Consider the following 26,948-nt stretch of genomic DNA (forward strand, 5'->3'; position numbering starts at 1 on the left):
CAACAGCAAACGTAATGCAATTAACGCTGTTCTGCTCGGCGGCGCGCACTCAGCGGTCGATGTCCCCTCGTCAGCGGTTGTAAAAGATGCCGCCTTTGAGCAACACTCAGTTCGTGTTTGGCAGATAGCGTTCGTGGCCCACTGACATGGCCCACCTCATTTACATTATGCGAGAGAGGGAGAGAGAGGGAGAGGATTGGAAAGGCAAAGCATTCAGCAGAAACCGGTTTACCTGAGTCAGTGAGATAACAGTGAGCACTTGCTAGAAGCTTTCCCGATCGCAGATCTATGTGGTTACCCGTTTCTTTTTATTTTCGTTTTTTGATGTGCTGTGTTTCTAGTTTTGGGCAAGACCGCGTCGCACCGGTTGCTTTGCTCCTTGTTATGGTGCAGGAATTCCTGTAACACTTTTTCCAGCGCTCCAAGCAGCCGTCATAGCTCCTGCATGCCACCAGACGCTGTGGCGCCTACTTGAACAAGGGAAAGCGACGATGACAGCGGTGGCTGGACGGCTGATCATGCGTGCAACCTATAGGAACGGTGCATAATGAGAGCTCGAAGAAGTCGCGAAACCGACCATTGTCGGTCAAATCACGCAGCCGCCCATTCTTTACCGCTACCACGAGTTCACGGCTCAATAAAGGAACCGACGGAACGTGAGAGACGTTGTGGTGTTGTTCGAGCACGATGTCCTCAGGATGCGCGGCACGCGGTCAACGGCTATTCAAAAACCCCTGAAAGAGTGAGAGCTGCGAAGCATGGGCAGAAAGTCATCGATGTCATCCAGGGGACACATCACCTTGCGGAGGGGAAGGCCGTGGCTTTGCACATGGGAGTTAGGTGTAGCTAAACTGACATGGTGTAGGACAACACTGCACAGGCACGCGTCAGTAGAAATACACTTAGCGCGTAAACATCTCCGTCATTTGTCGACTGAAGTGATCACAACGGAGAAGCGTTACTAATCGAAGAAAGTAACTGAACCGCGCACATGTTCAGCTACCCGGGCGTGTTGTTACAGTAGGTGTTGGAGGAATAATAAAAGCATGCACACTTATCAGTATAGGCAATAATGTTCTTATCTAAAGAAATTCATATGTACTCGACTACAAAGTAATACAATCAGAATAATGCGGAAACCATGCCAAGGCCCGACTACCGACTAGGGCTTCTGACAGATGGCTCGCTTGTTTATTCATGACTGTGGCATGCTACTCACACATTCGACAGCTCGAGTGCAAAATCTCGGACACCTTCATTAAGGTAGCTTAGTTGTGTGTAGTAGCCATCTTGTGGAGTTTCTCGTTGAGGTCACAACAGTTGTGAGCAAGGAGCACGGAAAATCGATACCTCGTTTCACTTTCCAGTGAACACCGCTACTCCAGTGCGGTCCGCTCCGGTGTCGGCATTGGTCGCAGTTATCGGCTCAGCGTTGGCGCCGGAAGGCGGTGCCGACTGTTCCCTCAGCCTCTCAGACATGACGCACGCTGGTGGTTCCGCCTTTCCCAGCCACTGAACCACTCTGGCGCAACGATTGTTATCGACGGAGAAAAGAACTGCTCCCACTGTCGCCGCTTCTCTCAGTCGGAACTCTTGGTGCGCTCCAAGCGATGTGCCATGGATGGCTCCGGGGCGTTCGGACGAAGCTTTGACCGCCTGCCCCAGAAGACGAGCGGAAGCACGATCTCCTTGGACGCTCATGCTTTCGCGACGGCTGCCACCGTTGCGCTCGTAGCCGTCAGCGTTTGTTATTTTTGGCACAAGAAGAAGCTGGTCAGCGATTCAGAGAAGGTGCGTGACTTTGCCCCGCTAGCGATCGAGATGGCGTTTTTGTGCGCGTGAAGGCATGTTTGTACATGCAGAGTCGAGTTCACAGCCATAGCAGTAAGGCTGTGGACTTAATAACACTGAATGTACGTGGAGCACATACAGTCTCAGTCACGTCTGGTGCTACCACAGGTCGTATAGGTATACAGCTCGAAGGTGAACGTGACTTTTGCCCATTACCGCAAGTTTGCCTAAATATACGCGTCTTAGAGAGCCACAAGAAGGCAGTCAGAGCTATAAGGTTACTCATACCTGAGATTTAGGTGAAATAAACACGCATTATAAAGTGCAAAAAAAAAGCAGGACGCACGTAACTATGACTCCTGTAGTGTTCTTTTTTTCTGCAGTGTCGTATTTTGGTTAATTCGCCTCGGCGATAGTATCACTGTGAGGCGCGCCCTGATTGGTTGTTGAGCAAAATCGGAAGACGTAGTGCTCAACCAGCCAATGGCCGCGCCTGATGGCCAAGGCGATAGTATAGCCGAAGTGGATCGTCGCAGAATACATCCCTAGATGAGGACGGGTCAGGAGTAGGGAGTGGTTTGCTACTGCCTGGCATTGATACTGTCAGCGCCGTCACCCGCCCAAGTTAGTGGAGTTCGTGGAACTAAGCGAGCAGGGCCAGCCATGTCACCATTAATTTTTCGGGTGTTTGACCACGTCTCAGCAGTTTTGAGCACGATTCTGTGTCCGTACCTTAAGGCGAGAAAGCTTGCTTCAGAATCGGTCCACAGTCAGTTCATCTGGCTGTGGACTGTGAGAAGCAGCGCTTCTGTTTTCTCCACTTTCGGGGAGCACGACTGCTATCCATGCCTCACTACACTGTTACTTTGAGTATTAAGACACTGATTCAATGCTAATATGCTTCCTGTTGAAGGGGATCAGCTGTAGCCTAACAAAACCTACACGCTATCGGTGTGCCTACATATGGAACCTTCCTCGGTGAGAGAAAAACAGGACAAGAAAAAGCGAAAAGATGCAGCGCTGAAAAAAAGTTACAGATACACTTAAGTCTCCTTACGTGCACTTAGTCCGAAAGTAGTATGACTCTTCCACACGATACTTTTCCCTTTGCCATGTGCTCAAATTGGACACAGTAATGTTTAGGGGAGGGCCAAGTCAATTTTGCGAGTGGGTAGGTTGGTTTTGAACGCAGGTCAACTCAATTTGTGAATTGGGCAAAGTCAATTTTGGGGGTGGGCCAAGTCAATTTCTGGAGTGGGCCAGGTTGGTTTTGAAAGTGGAGCAACTGAATTTTCCAATTGGGCAAAGTCAATTCCGCAGTGCGAGTCGCAGCAGCAGGTTAAACGCGGGGAACGTGATGTCATCACTTGGTCACGTGGGTTTTGGTAAAATCGGGTGTTCAATCTGGAAGCAGGCTGGATTTTCTGCTTCATGGGACATATAATGCTTTCGCATTAAAAGGCAGTAGGTTGTTGGGCTGGTTTTCTATCACGAAAGAGTACCAACAAGCTTCAGTTCAGAGTATACTGTTGCTTTTCTTGCCATGCACCGTAAGGCGAAGTTTGGCAGGCGCACGCACCACGAATGAAATAATTCCAGTGAAGTCTGCATGACAGCAGTTAGAAAGTTGGCCACTGGCAACGAGAGCATACTTTGCAAAACGCCACTTCGATTGTGTCCTTCTGTGCTTGAGGGGTGCCTTTTGGCCTATTTTACTAAGCATAATTATTCAAGTTCCAAAGAGGCCGAATTAACAAAGTCGACATTAGCGCATTATCACAATTCCTGGCGAGAAACTCAATATTGAACTCCAGTTTGCGGAATTCTGTGGCGGTTCGGAATGAAGGTTGGCCAAACTTCTCAAGGGAAAACCTTCACTTTAATCTCTGCTGTGCCGACTTTGTTGACTAAAACTAATACAACGGGCACCAACCGCAAACACACCAGCTTCGGTGAATGTGTATTTATGACCTTCACACATCGTAAAAAACAAAAACAACGCAGTCAGGTGGCGGATCCGAACAACGCCTTCACAATAGATGGCAGTGTGGCTAGCTACCTTGCATTGAGCAGTTTTTTTTTTTGCTAAGAAATGGTTTAATTTTTAATTTTTGGTAGAATTAGTTACGATTGTAACGCGCATGCAAATTTGAACGCTTCTTTTATTTAAAACAAGTGACCCTTAGAAGCGTGGAAATACTGCAGGGCACGTTTATTTCGAAGCGTAGCTATAAGAGGCCTTACATAGGTCATTTGCGCCAATCGAGTACCCGCATACCACGTCTCAACAGCACAAGCAGTGCATGGCTGACAACGCAAAATGTGACTCTACTTGATTGAACACACGTTGCCTCTCCGAATACTCTTATCAGTGTGGTTAGAAAAGATTGGGAGAAGTTACACGCCAAAGCCTATACCCTATATGCCATAGGAGACATTGTATTCGCAAGAAGGGCTCTGGAAACTATAGAGGTTAACATATACACTTCTTGTTTCTTGCGGTTTGACTCGAAAGCTATTATTGTATAAATTTGTTCTTCCTTTTTCTATTACAGTGTTGAGATTCGAATTTTTCTGGGGAGTAATGTGGTTCACATCATCATCATCATCATCATCATCATCATCATCATCATCAGCCTGGTTACGCCCACTGCAGGGCAAAGGCCTCTCCTATACGTCTCCAACTACACCGGTCATATACTGATTGTGGCCATGTCTTCCCTGCAAACTTCTTAATCTCATGCGCCCACCTAACTTTCTGCCACCCCCTGCTACGCTTCCCTTCCCTTGGAATCCAGTCCGTAACCCTTAATGACCATCGGTCATCTTCCCTCCTCATTACATGTCCTGCCCATGCCCAATTCTTTTTCTTGATTTCAACTAAGATGTCATTAACTCGCGCTTGTTCCCTAACCCCATCTGTTCTTTTCTTATCCCTTAACGTTACACCCATCATTCTTATTTCCATAGTTCGTTGCGTCGTCCTCAATTTAAGTAGAGCCCTTTTCGTAACCCTCGAGGTTTCTGCCCCGTACATGAGCACTGGTAAGACACAGCTGTTATACACATTTCTCTTGAGGGATAATGGCAACCTGCTGTTCATGATCTAAGAATGCCTGCCAAACGCACCCCAGCCCATTCTTATTCTTCTGATTATTTCAGTCTCATGATCCGGATCTGCATTCACTACCTGTCCTAAGTAAATGTATTCCCTTACCACTTGCAGTGCCTCCCTACCTATCGTAAACTGCTGTTGTCTTCCGAGACTGTTTAACATTACTTTAGTTTTCTACAGATTAATTTTTAGACCCACCCTTCTGCTTTGCCTATCCACGTCGGTGAGCATGCATTGCAGTTGGTACCCTGAGTTACTAAGCAAAACAATATCATTCGCGAATCGCAAGTTACTAAGGTATTCTCCATTAACTCTTTTCCCCAATTCTTCCCAATCCAGGTCTCTGAATACCGCCGGTAAACACGCTGTGAATAGCATTGGAGAGATCGTATCTCCCTGCCTGAGGCCTTTCTTTATTGGGATTTTGTTGCTTTCGTTATGGAGGACTACGCTGGCTGTGGAGCCGCTATAGATATCTTTCAGTATTTTTACATACAGCTCGTCTACACCCTGATTCCGTAATGCCTCCATGACTGCTGAGGTTTCGACTGAATGAAACGCTTTCTCGTAATCAATGAAAGCGATATATAAGGGTTGGTTATATTCCGCACATTTCTCTATAGCCTGATTGATTGTGTGAATATGGTGTATTGTTGAGTAGACTTTACGGAATCCTGCCTGGTCCTTTGTTTGACGGATGCCTAAGGTGTTTCTGATTCTATTTGCAATTACCTTAGTAAATACTTTGTGGGCAACGGACAGTAAGCTGATCGGTCTATAATTTCTCAAGTCTTTGGCGTCCCCTTTTTTAGGTTTAGGATTATGTTAGCGTTCTTCCAAAATTCCGGTACGCTCGAAGTCATGAGGCATTGCGTATACAATGTGGCCAGTTTTTCTAGAACATTCTGCCCACCATCCTTCAACACATCTGCTGGTACATGATCCTCCCCAGCTGTCTTCCCCCTTTGCATAGCTCCCAAGGCTTTCTTTACTTCCTCCGGCGTTACTTGTGGGATTTCAAATTCCTCTAGACTATTCTCTCTTCCATTATTGTCGTGGGTTCCACTGGTACTGTGTAAATCACTACAGAACTCCTCAGCCACTTGAACGATCTCATCCATATTAGTAATTATATTGCCGGCTTTCTCTTTTAACGCATACATCTGATTCTTGCCTATTCCTAGTTTCTTCTTCACTGCTTTTAGGCTTTCTCCGTTCCTCAGAGCATTCTCAATTCTATCCATATTATACTTCCTTATGTCAGCTGTCTTACGCTTGTTGATTAACTCGGAAAGTTGTGCCAGTTCTATTCTAGCTGTAGGGCTAGAGGCTTTCATACATTGGCTTTTCTTGATCAGATCTTTTGTCTCCTGCGATAGCTTACTGGTATCCTGTCTAACGGAGTTATCACCGACTGCTATTGTACATTCCTTAATGATGCAACAGTGGTTCACTGAGTTTTCTCTTAATATGCACAAATGTCATTCACATTAGCCTGCATTTGTTGTTTACTTGTGTTTATTCTCTTTCGTCTTTCTTACCGATGCTGTCTTTCCTAGCTCTGTGAGTTAGGTTAACTCAAGCTTTTTGGTATAATTCGAATGAAAAAAAAACAGCGGAGGATCAGTGCAATGCTTATATGACCTACAACCAAGTTCTAAATTACCCAAAACCAAGGACATCATTATCATTATCGTCTTGGTTGCCATTGACGTCGTCCTCATCGGCCTGTTTTACTACTCTCGTTTCTTGCTATTGGCATTTTCTTTTGAGTATTTCTTTGCCCTCCTTAGAATAACTATTTGACTTGCGTTTTATTGCGCTGTTCCATTCTTGGTCAATCTCACTTTGCGGGCACCTGACACAGCAGAGAATCATGGTCAATATCAGCATTTCCACTGCAGTACAAAAGCTTCTCTTCAGCGGTCTCCTGTTGCCCTGTCATGCATAAGCAGACTCCATCCTGATGGTATCCACTTATGGTGTGTAATTTAACACCATCTAATTCTCTGTGCTCCTCGACCACATTATCGTTTCCCTAACACTCATTATGTTACTCTTAGAGTCCACTGGTTATTTGCACAAGCGACTCCCATTACCGGCTCGACTAGAATTCTTTTTCGTAACCTGAAATGGAATGTCAGCTACACCTGCTTTCTCTCTAATCCATCCTACCCTGTTCTTGTCTTTCAGTTACATCTACTTTTTTCTGTTTTATCTCTGGTTGCGCGGTCCTTAGTTTGTCCTCCAGGTTCTTTCTTTTCCTCGATTATAGTAGTGTACATTTACGAAGATTCGAAAAGGTCACTATGGTTAGTGGTGTGGAAAGTATGAAGGAGAAGCGCGCACACAATAATTTTCTTAGCGTACAAATCTCCACAAAGTCCTAAGGCTAAGAAGTTCCAGTTTACTATTTGCTTCATTCCTAACGTTGGCCAAAGGCGCTGAAGTTAGCCCCTAACTGCCCATCGAGGTCCCTTTTAGTCATTCGACCAAGTCCGGATTCTCTTGGACGTAAGCGGGTAGCATTAGAGAAAAAAAATTAATTCCTCTTTTGTAATTCAATCCGCCAAGCACAAATTTCGACGCCAGTATACCCGCAGGTCCCTGTGCGCATTACTACGTGGTTGACCACCACCGCGGATATAATTTGCTCATAACGCCTATCGCTACCATCAGTCTCCGGTACCTGGACGCGACCCAGTGGGGTAACGCTGTTATTAGAGCAAATTTTTGCTTATACGTGTCCCGTTGTTCTCTGAGAGTTAGAAACTTCTGCTTGGTGAAGGCGACTTTCCCTTCGCTCGATACTAGTTTAGAGCGCCTAGACTTTCACAGGAGCCTCATCTATTCAGATCAGTTCAGGATATTACACCTAAATGATGGCTCGAGAACTTATCTCACGTGGTCTAGCAGCAACTGTGCTTATGTGCGCAATTGCGCACGATTTTTTTTCACGGAGTTTGTGAAAGTTAAGTGATAGTGACACGGCATCTGCAATCAACGTGATTGTTGTCTTTTCAGCCTATGCGTACACGTACAGCGCGAGCCTTCAAAAACTGCCCACCCGTTTTCCCGAATGGATGGATCCCAGTTCTTGAGTCTGCACAACTTCAGGCAGGGGAAGTGAAGGCTCTCAACGTCATCGGTGAGTTGTTCTTATTCTGCGCATACTTGGAAGTTGCGATAAAGATTATGAATGCCCTGTAACACGTCAGAGGGCTGAGCGAGCATTAGGGCAGACCCAGACTCGGTCATGTGAAGGGGAAGATAGCTATGCGGCTTTAAAGAGAGGCCTATAAATCTTCCAGGCGGGTTTACAAAATCCGCCTAGACTCCAGCTGAAGTTTTGATATTACGTAAGGTGAAATCTTAGTCCGACTGGATGGTTTTATGTAGAACATATGCCTATGTAGAACATAGGCAGACCTATGTGACATTAAAAAAACTAGAAAAGAAAGAGCCGAATGCATGGAACTTCGCTATCGCAACAATTGTTTCTTACTGGCTGGTTGCTTTCGGAAAGTGCATGTGCGCTCTCACTAAATCTCTGGGGCCCGCTCTTACAAACCATCTTAGTGTATGAAATACTCTGCGCATCGCTTTGCTAGTGAAGGTAGCCAGTCAATGACACAGTTCATGAAACGAAAACGAGTGCGGCTATGGCTTATAGCTGAGTAACCTCGAAAATGTATAAACTCGAGATCGTGTGTTCGATCTCCTCCATGGAGTTCACATTTAGATGGGGGAGAAATGCAAAAACGTTTCAGTACTTAGATTTAGGTGAACATTAAAGGAGCGGAGGTGGTCAGAATTAATCCGGGGCACCGTGATACAAATTTCCCCTCCTACAGCATGCTTCATAATCAGATCTTGGTTGACGTAATGCCCGATAATTTATTTTATTAATTAAATAGTCAGCAAATGATTCACTTGCTACATATTTACAAACTTTCTTAGTGTGTAAAGTTCTGCTATGCATTAATTTTCGGCTCTAACTGTGCGTCTTTTTTCCTTCAAGGCCTAGAGCTGGTAGCATTCCGCACCGAAGACGGCGTTGCGCATGTTCTGGACGCTTACTGCCCCCACCTGGGTGCCCACTTGGGAGTGATGGGCCGCGTGGTGGGAGACTGCATAGAGTGCCCGTTCCACGGGTGGAGGTTCCAAGGGGACACCGGTGCTTGCACACACGTCCCATACGCTGTGAAAGGTAAGACATGTGTATGTTTTTAAAATTTATACTACAAGAGTTATAAAACATCATACACATAAAGTCTAACCTGCTGCGATAGCTACCGTTGTCGTAGCTTATTGCTGCTGTCATCTGGGATCGTATTGTTGATGAGTCATCTTCGGCAACTGCTTTCTCTAGGGGCCTCACGGCATGCGCGAATGCCTTAATTTAGTAAAGCGACGACCTTCTACCACCACCAAAGTACGGATCGACTGTACCGTGCGACGTGAAAATAAACGTTACATCTATAATAAATGATATTGTATGGAAGACCATTTCGGTTGATTGATTAGGTTTAACATCCCAAAGCAACACTGAGACTACTAGAAGCGTCGTAATGAAAAGCTCCGAAGTAATTTCGATCAGGTGGAGTCCTTCGACGTGCATTCAAATCTCGGTGCGTGGGGCTACTTGCCTTCCATCTCCATGGGTATGCGGCAGCCGCGTTCGAGAATTTACTATATGACCTCGTCCTCAGTAGCAGAAGGGCATAACAGCTGTAATACTTAGGCCGCCAACAAACATTTATGGTACCGCCCACTACTGCAATAAAGAAAACAACGTGAAATGAAAAGGGATATATCCGTATATAGCAGACTTGGAGTATGTCCCCAGCGTACTGCGTGTGAGGCCAGGTGAGAGTAAGCAGAACGCAGTAATTTACTATTGTCTCCAAGTAGAATGCCGTCACGTAAGTACATCTGTATTCAAAGAAGTGCTTTAAGACACAGTGCACGAAACCACAGGTTCAGCCTCGCCTCGATCGCAAAGCCAAAACAGCTTTTAGCTACGTTATCACACGACCACTGACCTTGAGTGACGTGGAGCTGATGTCATGGCAGCGAGAATCAACACTTTGGCCACCGCCACCTGGCATCTATGTCATGCCACTGCAGCAATGTGAAGCTGGAAGACTGATGTGCCAACCACTGAGCTGTCGCGTAATACGCTCTCTTAGCAATTCGGACGGGTTTTATAGCGTGCACGATACAGACTAATAGTGACGGTGCTCGCACATGAATTTTATGAGTCAAAAGTAGGCAATACGCTCACACAGGACAGCTCGAACAGTGTGAAACGTGTAAAATGGAAGTTGTTGATGTGATGTGCAACGCAGCGAATGAAAGAGGAAGAAGGCGTGGAGAGGAAAAGGATATTGGCCGTTGAGGTACGTCAATGTAGGACGAATATGAGCGTCGAGACTTCGGCGCTTGCCAACCACATGGCCCGGTTAATAAGACTCGCTGAAATGGTCGAAGATAATAACGTGTAAGCAATCAGCTGGTGAAAACCACTCTTCACCGGTGCAGACGTCACTTATAACGAAATGAGACATAGACTTCACGCAATATTTCTAACTAGGTACTGTGATTTTATCACGGAAAACATGTCACTAGGATTACCGTATTTGCACGAACATAACGCGATTTTTCTTTTGATTTTCGAAACATATAGCCTTAGAACGTGCCTCACGTTATGTTCGGGTTCGTCACACAAATGTAACGCAGTTTCTTTCTTTTTTTTTTTGCCTATCACCTCGTGCGCGCTGGGCCTGGCTCGGCTCGGCTGCTGGCCCTGCATACTGTGGCCACTGCCAGTTCGCCTCGTGCAAGAGCGGCGAGCTGGGAGTCGCGGCTGTGCATTCTGCGATGTCATATTTCTGTATAATAACACTCTTCCTGTCGCATCAATTTGGTTACGACATATAAATGGCAATCTTGAGCAAGACCATCGCCGTTGTTGTGCAGGTGCCTCAAGCGAATGATCTACTATGTCGCGCCTTGGTTCACCGCACAATCCGCGATGGGCCTTGCCGTGCCTTATCATGGCGTGCGCCGGCTTTTCTGAAGTGCTGACTCTTCAATAACCTTGGAGGTTTGTGACGGAGAGCGACGCCGTTGTCGCTGACAGTGACAAAAACCTCCGCACTCGTCCTTTCAATATATTTTGCAACAGCAGTTCGTAGCAACGATGAACAAAGCTCTGAGAGAATCCGCTTTTATGCGTCATTGCTTGTTTCATTGCGGCATCACTCCACGTTAAAATGGTTATACATCTTTTTCTTTTCTGAGAGACCAAAAGTCCCTCCTCGCGTTATATTCATGGTCACGCTATACGGTAATACGGTAATCGCCGGCACTTCTACGTGCTTACTACTGAATGGTCAAGAATATATTGCAGCACGCATGAACGGTGGAGCATACCATAGGTACCATTACGATTGCAGTGTTTCTGATTGTAAAGCGGGTCTTTAACATTGTCAACTACCACCACGTGCTACAAAGTTTCATTACCACTGCGTGCGTGGTAGAATGCTTCGACAGATAGCAGATCGCTATTTTTTTGCTCGACCATTAAAACATATATCGGGAGGCTTGATGAAAACACTTCTAATAATTTTCTATCATACGTGGTACCGCAAGGCAGTTTGCTGGGTGGGACACTGACTAAAGCTGTTATGTCAAAGCTGCCATCCAAACTTCCCGTCCTATTGCCCATCTATAATACGCAGACATTTGCATATGGGCATCCTCTTTCCACCTGTTTCTTCTGTAAAAACAATTGCCGTCTGGAAATGCTACCGTGGGCAAGTTTATGCGAGCCACAGGTATGTATTGATATTCTGGACAGTGTTATTAATTTCCTGTTCGTTGTCCAACGATTAACATTTCTTTTTTAACTTTTTTAGAAATGCTGATTGACCCTTGATCGCGTGGGTCATTACTAGCTTTTTGACGTTGTCATTGAAGTGTTTCTCTTCTGAAAACAACAACAACAACCGGCATGATGAAACTTAAATTGAACAAGCTCATTCATATTATACGCTGCTGGCGTGGGCCTTGATGAGGCTCCCCACAAGATGTGCTTCAAGCACAGACAACACTCGCTTGGCAGTGCATGGCCTATGGTTTTCCTGTGCTAAACTACTAATTACCTACTCAAAAAACACGAAATAAGTTAAGTCGTTCATGACTGCCAGACATGCCATCTAGAACCTTCGTGGTGGCGAATCCAAATGAAGCTCCAGTAGCCGCCCCTTCCTCAATAGAGTATGAAGACGTTTTTATCGTGTTTACGTTCGAATTCTTTCGTCACTTCTCGTGGTGGCTCGGTGGCTATGGTGTTGTGCTGCTGAACGCAAGGACGTGAGTTCGACTCCTGCCCACGGCGGCCGAATTCCAGCGGGGCGGAACGCAAGCACGCTGTTGTACTGTGCTTTGGGTGCAGAATAAATAAACCGAGGCGATCAAAATTAATGCGGAGCCCACCACTGTGACGTCTCACATAACTAATTGCGCAGTGTCGGGACGTAAGGCCTCACACTTTAATTTCTAAAATATTTTCTTTGGATGTGATGACATTTTCAAGACACAACAGCTTCTCCATGTCAGGCCATGTTTAGTGAGGGGTCAATCGTCCATGTTGACTTCGTCGGACACTGCGCATAAATGCGGATATTCTCTCACTGAAAAAAAAGTGTTTACACCATTTTTCGCTCAGTCGGTGACTCCTTCACCTACATGATTTTCACAATGGAAGCATAAATTATTTGTGTTAACAGATTAAGAGCTATGCATTCATTATTCTGTCTGTGACGAAGAAGATCGGCAGGCTAAAAAGCCCCGTTGCCATCGCGTGGCTCATTCCTAGTTCGTTCACTGGCTGCGCCCTAGCTGCTGCTGCCGCGTTGGTTGCTGCTCCTCTAGGACCCGAATAAACCCCCTTTACAGGTCATTCGGAATACATCAATTCTGTCGTCTTTCCCATGGGCTGTCTTCCATGGAAGGGGAGCTACATGGAATATTTTTGGCAGACTTCATTCAAGCACTGGTGAAACCTCCTGTGCGAGGTATTCTAACAAACTCGAAGACGCATCTTCAATGCTTATGGTGCTGTTGCTCGTGTGACCCTAACGCAATAACAACTTATAAGATTTCACAGAAAATAGCTAAATGCAGCCATATTATCCGGACACCAAACGAAGCTGCAAAGGACATGGAAATGTGGGTGCTGCACGTAACATTGAAACCAATGAACTGATTAGTGAACCACATAGTTTCGCTATTACTGGGCTAACTGAATTCACGAGGGATGATACTAAAATTGGGGTAAGATAACATTTCAAGTCTATAAGTCAAGCTTCTCGACTTGACGGAAATTCTACAAGCAGTCTTTTGTACACAATTGAACTCCATCTGCAGTTCCTGTTATCTGCTGGCGCTGGCCGTGACACAGGCTCAGATCCATCGTCTCAAGTTGAAAGGAGCGTATACAAGCAGATTTTGATCGCGTATATGTCATTTATCCATGCCTGGTTGCACGTTTGGCCACTCATGGAACAAAGTAAAACACGTCTTCATAAACTCTTCTAAGCCTGAGCCGCCGAGGGGGACTTTGAGGTCAGCGATGGGTAACCTCGATGCGCGTTCTTTCACGCTAGAAAAGTTTCTTGGTTCATGCAAGTAACACCTCATTGAAGAAACCGGCTCTTTAAAAGTTAATAAAAGTGATACATTGTACCTAATCAGCCAGCGTTTTTTTAATTTTCTTTCAGTATTTATTTACTTATATATTTATTTACAAGTACTCCTGTCTGAATGCAAGACATAGCAGGCGTAAGTACAGATAGTGAATACAGTTGTAATAAAGATACCAACAAAGTGGTGATGAAATGTTTCAACTTGTAACGTGGTTTGGTAAAAGATTAGCAAAGCTATCAAATGGTATGTTACGCAATGAAACATATAATTCGTTCCATAGTTCAACAGTTAAAGAAAGAAAGTTATAACAGTCCAGGTAGGATCTAAAGGCCACAATATTTAGCAGGTGCGTGTGCCTAGTTGGTTGGACAGAAAGGTTTCAAAGCATGATGGGTACTGAAATGACCGATGTTGAGGGCGCTATTTCTTATAGCAAGGAAATGCGTTTATAAGTCCACCGGTGCAGTGATGAAGAAAGTGATAAGCGGACAGCTTGCACTGTACGTGAGGATTCACCATCATAACTCTGGTATTTGAATCTAACATATTTTTTTGCCGTATTTCAAGTTTATCAATGTCCCGCAAAAAATGGGGTAACCACTGTTAGATACGGACTGTTTTCCTGGCATCCTTCGAGTTCACCATACCACATCAAATCGCGGTCGCACCCAATTAAAGTGCGCAGAAGCGCGTCTAACACGTTTCCGGACCTGTCAGACAAGTTGGCGACTCCAACCTGAGGTGTCGCACGTCGAGCTACTGTCACCCTGCTTCAGCCTTCCTACAGTGGTGCCTTGGAGCAACTCCCATCCACCGATTGTGACGGCGCTTCCAAGCCATGAGGCAACGCCGGTGGCAAATCACCCGTCCTACAGTGAAGCCTTTGGAGGAAACCCCATCCGCCGTTTGTAACGGCACTTGCACGGGCACCTACCATTGGAGGAAAATGACACCTCAGTGGGCTCGACGATTGGGCAAAAAAATGACATGACCCCGTGACACCAAAGGGGTTAAAAGCGAGAGACAGGGAGTAGAGAGAAGCATTCCTTCATTCATTCATCTCTTTAGGGCTTCTTGCCACGGGCCGCAGCGTCCGATTTGTTGCCGGCCATCGACGACTTGATGACTGGTAATTACTTCATATTTTTACTGTAAGTAATGTAAATACACCTCCACTTTTCATCTCAAGATACTCCTCAGCGTCGGCCAACTCCCACACTCAACGGCAAGATCCAATAACTGGTGGACAGCGGGGCGATTTTACTCCAGATACAATAACTGGTGCAGCGATAAGGATGAACCTTCGTCCAAGGAAGTCCTAAGGAACTGGGAAAAGCGAAAAAGAAAGAGCCTTCGACCCAGAGAGTCCTGAGGAACCCGGAACAGCGAAGAAGAAAGAGCCTTCGTCCCAGGGAGTCCTGAGGAACCGGAAACAGCGAATATGAAAGAGACTTCGCCCAAAGAACTCCGGAGGAACTGGGAACAGCGAAGAAGAAAGAGCCTTCGACCCAGGGTGTCCTGAGGGACTAGGAACAGCGAAGAAGAAAGAGCCTTCGGCCTAGTGAGTCCTGAGCAAGCGGGAACAGTGGACCGATGAACCAGATGCCGTGGTGCTGCATCCGTAAGTGAGCGCATAGTTTTTTTTTCCTTTTGATTCGCCAGACATCAAATTTTGCCTGTTTATTTTGATGTTCTAGGAATGGGGAATTTGTTGCATACTGTGTGTTTGCACAAACTATTTACGGAAAATAGTTCTAACCACCAGTCAGGGCAGGTGCCACGGATCTTAGAAGATCCACGAAGTCAGACTTGTTGTGCGACGAGTTGGTAGCTGAGGCGGACGAACAGATGAAAAAGCCAGCTATCATAAAGGCAATTCAAGATAGTTGCAATGATGATGAAAGCATTAAGAATGCTTGGGAGGTGATACAAGAAACACGGGAGCGTGAGCATCAAGAGCGTGAGCGGCAAGAACGTGAGCGTGATTGTGAGCGAGGACGGGAAAAGCACAAGAAAGAGATGGCAGCATTGAATGAAAAGATACAAGATTTGCAGCAGTTAACCGCACAAAGAGGACGGCTGTCTGAAAATTCTGTAAGTAGTACAGAGCAAACAAATGAATTATCTAGCGGATTTTCGCCAGGAGACAACGAGAAGAATAGTGCCTGTGAGATTACCGGCACATTCATAGATGAACGGAAAAGCCTAGCTGCTAACGATGCCTTAGCGGCAACAGAGGCCGTTAAAGGGCGTAGTGAGAGTGACTAGGTGCTGCGCCAACAGAATACTGTAGAGACAGCTAGGCCAGCTGTGAATGAGTGCCAGCTGGACGATGCAGTTGAGGGCAGTACGCACGATGGGGAGCTGCGTAGCTCAAGGGAAGACAACTGCATGGATCAGGGATCGATGCAGCTGTCCGCCAGTCGAGGCTAAGAGAGAGTTGATATAAAGCAAAATTACTCAGACTGTGCGGGTAGGAGAGTGATCCGGGCCGATGGTATGTGTACCGGCCAGCTTGAGGCACTACAAGGCGACATGAAAGGGAGTTCGAGGAAAAAGTGCCGTAGAAAGAAGCGCCGTAAAAATCGGAATGCGGTGAATAATGTCGCGCAGCCAAAGGCGGCGACAGACGCAAAAAGCCGGGGCGCGAGGAAAAGACAGGTGCGGTCGTCGTGTACGACGTCTGCGCATTAAACACGTTCGAGCCACCGGTCAAAAAGAGACCGAGAAGCTTGTTCTGCGCGGACGCTGACAAAGGGCCCGGGGCAGTTATGTTCCTCGTCGTTCCATCGTTCTTTTCAGGAAGCAGCATGTAGTGCGAAGGAGCTCAAGGTGGCAAGACGAGACGAGGTTGTAGGAAGTCGTGACATGGTCAGTCGAATTCATGATGAAAGCCTGGCGCCAGGAAGCAAATTGGCAAGAGAAGAGACTATAACGTCTTGAAGGAGCTGATAGTGTGTCGGCCCTTTTGTTGTTTCTGGGTAGACACAATAGCTTTCGAACCGCGACCACCTCGTGTACGGCTCAAAAGTATGAGTCAGTCGTACACGTTTGGAACGGGAGGCGAAAACAACTTCCGTAGAAGTGAAACGTTTTCTTTTGTTTTATTTTTGAGCATGTGAAAATTTCCGTGATTTTAGACTGAAGTTTTTTTTTAATATGTAAGGTAGGAGGTTTGTTTATGTTTTCGTTTGATAAACTCCGAGATTTAAGCGATGCGTTCAATGTAAACCTTTAGTTTCGCGAGGTGTTAATGCGTGGATTGGCTTTTTTTTTGTGAGTAAACTGAAGCGCCAACGTTATCGGTGAGAGGCCTATGGTAACGCGCGTGTGCATTAGTTAACCTTCTTTATCTTTAGAAGTGTTTTCGAAGTTGCTAGGGTTAAGCGCGTAGGTTTTCAATAAGTGCATAATTTACACTGAGAAGCGCTCTTATTTCTATTAGCGCGTGTCCTGTGCGGACGGAAGGAAGCACAATGTTTATGACTGGGTCGCTCGTGTGTGTTGAGGACGGCCGCGTTCTGACTTCTCTAGTAAGTGTGCGTTGAACTAGTTATTAGAAGACGCATTATTTTAAGGGTTCTGCGGAGTGCGTAAGTTAAGCAACTTTAGTTCGTTTAAGGTGCGTGTCCTGTATGGACTAGAGGAAGAAAGAAACGTGAGTAAGCGGGAAGAAACGTTTGCGTACGACGCAAGTACACGTTCTGAATGGGGACCACAAAGCTGGCGCGATTGTGATTACGTACCTGTGGAGTTGACCAGACTGTTCAGTGGCACCAGTACGTGCGATAAGTACGCCACTGCGATAGGGTAAGAACAGGCTGTTCGTGAAGTTAGGCCGCTTAAGTTATTTGCGGTTGTTTTCCTTAATTGTTTAACTTTCTCCCGTTTCTTTTGCAACGACAATTTCACTCTAGCCTTGTCGGCATTCGGGGAGATGTGGAAAGCTGTTTAGAAAGGTGGTTGGAACTGCTTTATCAAAATTGGGGAAAGAAAACATCAGGGTTCATTTTCACCTAGTAAAAGCCTGGCGAATCAGGGGTGAGGAGCCTGCGCTTACAATACCACACAGCGGAGGCATTTTCAAGAGCCTGGCGCACCAGAGATTTGTATGCCAACAGCTTGCAATCGATAGCGATTTGCTCGCTTCACTGTTATTGCCTTTCATTTAATAGGCTTCACTTCGCTTGGCGATGCTTTTGATGACTTAAGCTCAATGCGCTCAAGTTGTTTTTATGTATGTGCACACCGTATGCAGTTGATTTCCGTCACCACCCATTTACCAGTGCCTGTATCCACAAAATGCACTTAGGCTGGAATTGTTCGTAAGAAAAAATTCCAGCCAATCCTGATGCCGGACATACTATTAGTGAAGCCGACCAACCAATGCCAAAGTTTATTTACGTACGAGAAGTTTTGTGAATTCTTCTGAAATCTTTTCTTATTGTTACTAACACTTGTATTTGTAGCGTTTGCACTTTACTGAGTTGTGTACGAGCGGTAGAATAACAGTACGAGCATAGAAACAGCACAATTATTTTATTAATGTTGATTAATTCTTTATGCACTGGCTCTCCATGCACGCTGGCGAAAACTGAGGTCGAATTCACAAAGGTTTTTGTTCGTAAGTTCCCTTTGCCATTGCTGGTCGCCTTCGCTAATTATTTGTAAATCGTCACAATTAGGTGAATTGGCTCTTACGAACAGTTAGAACATAAGAATTTTTTAGTGAGTACGGGCCCGGCTGTTTTGCCGGAATGCTATCACATCACCTCATGCTATAATTCCTTAATCATTTAGGAATTTAATGTCTGCGTAGAAGCCGCCTGCAGAGTGGGTGCCTTTGTTTTCAATGTCGTCCAAAAAGATCGATTACCGTATACATTTCTGTGCCAAATGACCTCCATTTTTTCCCTACAGTGCCGGAGTTCGTGAAAGCCACCAGATGGGAGATGCGTGAATCCCTTGGTCTGCTGTTCGTGTGGTACCACGCGGATGGCGCGGCTCCTTCTTGGGAGCTGCCTGACGTGGCCGAGGTCGAGAAGGGCCTCTGGAGGGAGGAGCACCGCTTCGAGCACATCGTCGAGGCGCACATTCAGGACATCGCTGAGAATGGCGCCGATCTGGGACATTTTAATCAAATTCATCGTGCCTCGTGCTTCCTAACTAGCGAGCAGTTCCAGCGCACACTCGGAAACTCTTGGTGGGGCCGCTTGGTCAACCACTCCTGGCAGGCAAGAACTTTGGTGGTGCTATGCACCGCCCCTGTTTACCTACGCAGGTAGTTACGAACATGGCGCATCTTCCTAAGAACGAGTAGTAAGGGGTATTACAGTTAGACATTAAAATGCCGAACTGCAACGTTATAAAATATTTTGCACAGTTTCCTTTGTTTTTCAGTGGACTTGCGTGATACTATAAAGACCAGGGCCCGAATCCACAAAGCCTTCTAGCGCTAAAATTGTTCGTAATGTGAAATTTCAGCCAATCTCGATGCAAGGCATATTATTGGCGAAGGCGGTGGTCCATTGTGAAGTAGCGCTTCCGAACGAAAAGCTTTGTTAATTCAACCGTAGACGAAAAGCTCTTACTCTTGAATGATTCATGAAAGGGAATGCCAGCCATTCATAATGCTGGGCGCATTTTTGGCGAAGGCGGCAGCCCATTGGCAAGTAGCACTTCCGAACGAAAAGCTTTATGAATTAGGCTCCAGGGCCTGTAATTACAAACAGCTCTTACGATTGTATTGTTCGTAACAGGAAATGCCAGCCAATCCATATGCTGGACGTACTATTAGCGGAAGCAAGCGGCCAACGGCGATGAACGCTTAAGAATGGATAGCTTTGTTAATTCGCAATCGTTTCCTTTCATAAGCGTTCTTTTCATCTGGCCGGTGGCCTTCACTGATAATATGTCCAATATCAGGATTGCTTGGAATTTGCTCTTACAAACAAATTCTAGTGTAAAAGCGGTTTCTGAACATGGGCACCATTCCTTTAGGAAAAGTGTAACAGCTTATTGCGTTCCAGGGCCACCTTTCTATATTCTTACTGCTCACTGGAGCACTGGTCCTCCAAGTGTGCGAGAACATCTTATTGTCATCCAACCTGCAGGGCTCTATAGCTCGTTGTTCCCGCGTCGTTTCCTCGGCCGACATTACACTGCCTGCCACTGCTACAAATGTCTCTTCAGCTAGGAAAAAGCGGCATTTGAACCATTGGAAGCCGCAAGATCCCCTCCTCCAGCGATGTACATTCATCAGATAAATGGAAGATATCCTTTACTAGGATTGCCAGTGTCATTGGAAATGTTCGTCTAAACACGCATGAGAAAATGGCCGGATCTATGTTATTTTAAATTGGTAATGGGCATGCATAGCAACATTCGATCGCTCTCGGCCGTGCTTGAAGATTCATCTTTCGTAATTAGCATGAGGACAAAGATGTATTGAGCCCTCCTGTCATTGTTCTGATGGTGTTTATGGTATAGCCTTATGACTAGGGGAGCTATAGAAGCTTCATACAGAATGAGGAACAAAATTTATTAACAAATGCTTAGTGATGCTACAAGATTTTGTATGCAGAAGAAGGTCCCATTGTCAAAGAATATTTCGGGCCCTCCTGTACAAAAGAATAATCATCAATAACAAGGAAAGCAATAGCAGAGCCCTTATTTATTTCACATACTGTCAATTCCTCATGGAATTATAACAGCAAGGGCAAGTACAATTGTAGGAGATACGAACAACAAAGTTATTGTAAATACAGTATATATTTACAAGAGTATTATTGCACAAGTTCTTTCTAGGCTAAGACAAAAAAATTAATTACTCCATCACAGATTCAAGATATGGGTACAACCTACAGTTACCTAGAAGAATCTGGCGTAAAAACGAAACAAACCAATTCAAGAAAAACGAGTAAACACACGTGATAAAGATACGTGATGAACATAATAAACAGAATGTGCTAATATACATAACGCATTATAAAGAATACCTCAGTGTCGGTGCAAAAGCAGTGATAGATGAAAACATGTACTTTTCAAATACTAGAACATCGAGAAGAAAAAAGGTGTAATCTTGCGTAACTAATCAAGTATGCAATATTATATGGAAGGAGGGTGTTTAGAAGGTGTACAACTAAAAATGTTGGTAATATAGAAGCAAACAAGGAAAATGATGGCCCAGAAAAACTAAATCAAGCATGGTTTGTTGGAAGTAGTTCCCTGAACCCTTGTGGGCTTTGTTACCATTTTGCGGAGATTCAGCAAAAGCATGAGATCGAGGACATATCGGCATTGAGTGAGTGGTGTTGAAATGTTGGCCAGTTAACATCAGGCAGAACAAAAGCTTCTAGAAATGCTACTCTGACACCCAGGATGGTATTTTGCGCAGCCTTTCCATCACATCAACATCACATGAGGGACTTCATGCGGAAAATGATAGCTTACAAAAAATTCATTTCACGCCGATGACGTCAAATAACGCAATATCAAGAACTTCAGTTTTAATCAATAAGGCGACGCCAACATCACGTGTTAGTCGGTCCTTCCTCACGATTACTTAGTTTGGCGGTGTGGTTTCAGCATCCATGATAACGATTGTTGGCCATGTCTAGATAATAGTAATAAAATCTGTTTCGTGATCAAGAAGTAACACTTCAAGGACGCCAGTTTTCTTTAGTATGCTACGCGTTTTAATATTGCAGAAGGTTATCTCGTATGAAATGCGTTATACCGAGGGCGTCTTGCTGGTTTTCCTGCTTCCTGATTTTGTTGGATCGAAGTAGCAGAATGTAGTCGTATTAGGACGGCGTCATTTGTTTCATCATCCCATCGGGAAAGGTCACCATTGATACGTTGTTTGTCATAAACCACGATTCTTTTCTAGCTTTCACGTAGTCCCAGTTTGTTTTTCTGATGTTTCTGACGCGCCAAGAAAAATCTTCGCTGATTAAAAACTGCTCCCCTTTGGCTTATAACAGTTTCTTAGGATTTTCCATTTGTTACGGCAATCTAATAGCTTTAAAATGATCGGTCTAGTTTCTTAGCTGTATTTAGAAATAAAGCAGTTCATAGAACTAAAGGAAACAGAACAACGCGTATATAAAGAGACGTCCAGCACTGCAATCGTTAAGCCACCCAGCGAACGATTAATGCAAAGGTGAAAGTTCGGCAGATATGTGCCTGGTTGGGGACAAGTGAATTAAAGAGAAGGGAAATATAAGCACTACTACTCCTCATGCCATCTCACCCCTGAAGAAGGATCTGGTTAGGCTTCGAAAAAGCCTGGTTTTAAAGTAAATTTTGGTTATACTTCTCCCTTCTCGTTAAAAAAATAATTGGTGCTGCTCAGAAGTCTACAAAATTTGTAGTTCTGGCCTCGTTAATCTTCAAGTATCAGCTTTGTTACTTGATGTTTTTAATCTTTTATTACGAACAAATTAAAAAAAATCGTCTGTGACGAAGAGCGCCATATATCCTGTTCAGGAGGATTACCTGACGAGGCCGACATTACTCGCACAAGACACGATGTCTAGAGATAGCCTAAAAGAACTCACTAATAACTTTTTAATTGCTCACTTTTGCCCACAAGAGGCAACAGCTAAATGGAAGCTGAACCACAGGGAAGTCCCCCATTCTCGTTTTACATAAATCCAGAGATTAGCACCGCTTTCGAGATATCCGCCCTGAAAACCTGCAAAAAAGGCATTGGCGTTCTAGTGATGATCGTACAGAACTGCTGGAGAGAGGCTTTTGGGGAAATAAACAGGATTGGTGGGGGCGCAACGACAGGATCAACAAGACAGTATTTACGTTCTTTTTTTGCTGAGTTCATCTGTCACATAGCCACATGCTGAACCTATCTAAATTTAAATCAGACATTCAGCTACAATAACGCAAAAGCTCTTTCTTAGAGGATTCTCTGGAAGTTTTGTATAAAAAAGTTGAAAGAGACAGAATGGGTCCCATTTCACCTTTGCCATTCTTAGCAGTGAGACATCAAGCTGGAGAAGATGGGACCATTTCATATGGCCCTAAAGTGTGTCTACTTGACCTCGTACGCGGAAAGGTCGACACTGAACACAAGGTCTTCAGTCTTGGGGTTCTGCTTGCCACTTGTCGCTCTGGCAACTTTGCAACGATGTCTTTTACAATAAACATAAGTCCGACGGGCAGTAAAAATAATTGCCAATATTTCTCCTCTTCTTTTCATGTCCTTCACAAATGTATCCGTGCCGTCAGTGCTCTTGACTTTGCCCTTCAATAACGACTGATCTTTCCTGGATGTTCATGCAAGCATATTCTTACAAAAATTTATGTTTTAACCTACACGACGATTGCTGCGAGACCCTGCGGCTCATTGTCAGGGAGGGTTAGGTTACTCTGCGGCTTCGTTTCTTTCTACTTCAAGAGAAAAGAATTGTCATTCGCTGTACTAGCTCTGCTTTGAATGTCTACGTTCCTTTGCCACGCCTGTTTTGTTGCCATGATTCCTGGTCCAGTTCTGCCATCATTTCTAGGCCAGTTCGTTTATACCGTATTACATTTTCTTACATATCGTAATTTTGGCTTAAAATTGATTTAGGAGAGTGCTATAAATACACGAGTAAGTAACCAACTATAGAGAGGTAATTCGCAATTAAGATAACAACTAAAGCATGTAGCGCAGTTAGGGAGGGCTGCGGCAGGCGTCCTACTCCTGCCTCCATCCTGCTGTCCCATTCCTCTTGAGGACACAAGACAGGGCGAAATCGCTTCTCATGTGGAACGGTCGTTCATTTAGCTTAATATTAAAGTGGCAGAGAACATTCCAGAATTACAAGTTTTGAAGATTTTTCTTCATTGACTCATCTGCCTTGCTGCAACAAAAATGCGATTACATTGTGCAATCGAAAAAGCGATTTTCGATTCACGCGCACTCCTTGACGAAGCGATGAGAAATTACTGCAGAAACTATATGTACGGTGGCGCTATTGGGGACGGATTCCGTCAACTACATAGCTCAAATGGTGTTTGAATTATTTGACCTATCCCAACACTCCAACCATCCCCCTATTCCCTTCCTTCTCTCCTACACGCTTGCAATGTACAAGGTGTTTAAAGAAACGTGCACTAATATTGTTTATTCGAGGGTTTAATTCAAGTTGAAACCGACTGTGCGTTGCTAGCCGCCACATAAAAAAATCTTCGGTAACATACGTTTTTCTTTAATGTTTAGGAATGATTAGGTACCTCATTGTTGAATGAAGAAAAAAAACTACCATCGATATATAAATGTACCAGGTTAACGAAGGAAGTTTGAAACCTTGCGTTTTAGCTTGATGCGGTGCCCGAGCTTTAGAGCGTAGCGCTTTTCTCCACTTTTATGCCGGGGCTTATCGGCAAATACGACCACGCTGGCGACTTCCTGCTTCTAACGCCGCCACTCTTCCACACGCTACAAGCTTTAGAAAATGAGGAAGTTTCGCACTGGGCCATAACTGGACACTGACGCGTACGCGCCGTGCATACATGCTCCTTGATGTTAGCCGCTGGAAACACGCGGCCATGTACGGAGCTTTCGGAGTTCTTTAGCGTAGGTAACGTTTTCCTTGTTCGAGCGATAGTTAGACGCACTTGGTGTCGGTTTTGGCCGCATGAAACGAATGTTCGTCCTGGAGGCGAGGCGTAACAACTCCATACTCTTCCGGACTGACGTCACAGCTGTTCTGCGTGCTTTCCCGCGCCTCAGCTGTGTGAGAGACCCTACCCTACGTATAGCCATCGAGACACCGACTCAACACTAGGAGAAGGAGGCAAAGGAGCTAAATGCACATGCTACACCCGAGCGGCTGTACAGCGATACCATTACCAAGATCGGTCCAACCACGCCTTTTATTACTCTGCCTTCAAAACGGACCGCCGATACAAACCACATTAAAGCCTTGGCGAGGACACAGATTGTGCACTCTGGTCAGGCTCGAACCACCAAGTCACCATTTTTAATTCACAGGTTTCTCAGACAGAGTGCCCTGCGGCACTTTGTCTGACGCGGTGAAAACCATTTTGGCCTCTTACATCTGGCACTGTCAAGATGGCACCAAGCAGTGCTCACTACCACTCGACAGTCGCATGTATCGGACCATCGGGTCATGCGCTAAGCATGTTTATTGCGATGTCCCTACAGTATGTCTATTTCGCTTTCTTTACCACTGCTCTTTAGCGCATGTAAAAAGCAGCGAAATGAACTTTTAAACGCATGACCCGACGGACTGTGTGGCTGTCGGGCACTAGTGAGGACTCACTGTTTGCTGTCATGTTGCCCTTGTCAGATGTAGCGGCGAAAATGGTTTTGCCTATTTCATAAATTCTGCCGAAGGGGAAAAACATATGACAAATTTGTACTGACTTGGTATTGAACCAGACCCGTGTACTCTAGCGTGGCATTAGGGTTTTCTAACGCAATGCCACGAACGGGCAAATTGCAGTCATTACTCTACGTGGGATATTAACCACTGTATGGAAACTGTTGTGGTTACTGCTGCATGATGTTTCATGGTTTCGGCGTTTCCGAAGACAAATGCTTGTGCACCTGAATTCTATACACAACATTTTATCTATAACGTATCGCACGCCTACAGCCACTTCTAATCATTTGTTTCGTTTAAGAAGCGAGCCCTCGGCTGCGTCGACATTGATAGCCCTCGAAGTGAGCTACAGCATTTACATTCTCCCCCACATAAGCGCACAGGCCCACTTACAAGCAAATAGGCAAAGAAGCAACAAGTTGTATGCGTGTAGGAACACCGCCCAGTATTATTTTAGACATACGTAGAAGCCCGACGTCTCATACGACGCCCGTATACACACGCTACCAATTTCCAAGTTTGTATTATTGATCTGCATAGTGGTGTGATTAAACCTGTCCCCCGAAGAAACCTCTTGCAGGAAGCTCTTGTGAGTGACAAAGCAAACGGTACGACAAGCGTCATTCGCGCTTGTTCGCGAACGCAAATTGAAGGCGTCTTGAAGAGAGGGGTCAGCGGAACGAACTGTTCGGTGATGAGTTGTGCTTCGCTGCTTCGGTTTAGTTAACGCTTCTGTTCATTAGTGGATCGAAGTTAAGACTTCGACATGTTCGTAATTGCCACATATGCGAAGAACAGTTGCAACACGGCGTCATTTGCACTCAAGCTGATTGGTAGCGGAGGGTAATTGTTTAATTATTCAATTTGCGAGAAGCACATGTTGCCGTAGTACAGGATGAACCGGATGGAATTCGTTTTTTTTTTCTTTCTGCGAAATTGCGCATCTACACCATTGCAGAAGATGCGGTAATTGTAGCAGCAGTGATGAGTATGCAGATCTGCCCTGACTAAGGCGCGCTCCACCGCAACACACACAACCGGAACGCTGACGCGAGGGAAGTGCGTATTTAGCTTTTCCGCGAGCTTATTCCCGGTTTATCTTAGCGTGAAACATGCCGAAACAAACGAGATATATCGGATGTACTTCCGTGTAAGTACTGACGGATCCATCTAACGTACCTGTAAAGAAGTTGAATGGTTACGTCCGACGTACCTTTAGCCATAACCTTAGACATGTGCATATAAAACACTCTGGGAAGACGCGACTGAATGAATGTCCTTGACTACGGAACGGAGGAAGCAATACTTTTGTTTTGTATTGGGCTTAATTGTATATTTACACAATATTAAATAACCAACTTCGTAAGTAATAATTTTAGGCGAGAACTTCGAATACGAAAGTTGGAGAACGTTCCAGGCAGCATCTAATTCAGCAGCTTTGAACTTTCAACGTGTTGCGAATGATTTGTTGTGCTTCCTAAACAAAGCCCGCCAAGTGTTAAAACAAAGAGCAAGCGAAATACACGCTTGCTCGCCGCGATTACAAGTGCTCTCAAACGTGCCACATATGAACGAACAGCCCATCAAGTCTGCAAGTCCGCAGCAGGTTAAAAAGTGACAGGGCAGCAACGTAGACGTTGGCTGCGCGGCTTATACTAGTGATGTTCTTCTGCTTTTTCAGCGGCGAGCTGACCAAGCAGTACACAAGGTTATATGCGCTGTTCGCCGAGTCCTTCGAGTTCCAGTGCTAAAGAATGGTATTGTCTAATTGAGTATAATGTCAGTGATTGTAAAGATAAAACCAACAATGAGTCGATGCTTCGTTTCTGATTCTGATAGTCTGGAAAATCACAAATATAATTTGTACGCTCAGCGATGTCTAGCTGCCTACGCCAACACCTAGAATAATTTATGAAGGTCAGCGTTTACGGTCGCAACGAATCAAGATACGTTGCCAATAGTAAAATCTGCGCCAG

General features: G+C 45.1%; 1 protein-coding gene across 1 annotated transcript in view; it reads left to right on the forward strand.

Moving 5' to 3' along the window:
- Positions 1-1,262: 1,262 nt before the first annotated feature.
- The window catches only part of LOC135906713 (cholesterol 7-desaturase nvd-like), a 45,019-nt gene continuing 19,333 nt past the window's right edge, over positions 1,263-26,948 (forward strand). Inside the window, exons 1-4 of the mRNA XM_065438301.2 lie at positions 1,263-1,791; positions 7,931-8,054; positions 8,928-9,116; positions 18,542-18,855. Coding sequence (XP_065294373.1) covers positions 1,618-1,791; positions 7,931-8,054; positions 8,928-9,116; positions 18,542-18,855 — 801 coding nt within the window. The 5' untranslated portion in view covers positions 1,263-1,617. The remainder of the gene's footprint in view (positions 1,792-7,930; positions 8,055-8,927; positions 9,117-18,541; positions 18,856-26,948) is intronic.

This window comes from Dermacentor albipictus, chromosome 1 (genome assembly GCF_038994185.2).
Source record: "Dermacentor albipictus isolate Rhodes 1998 colony chromosome 1, USDA_Dalb.pri_finalv2, whole genome shotgun sequence".
NCBI classification, from domain to species: Eukaryota; Metazoa; Arthropoda; class Arachnida; order Ixodida; family Ixodidae; genus Dermacentor; species Dermacentor albipictus.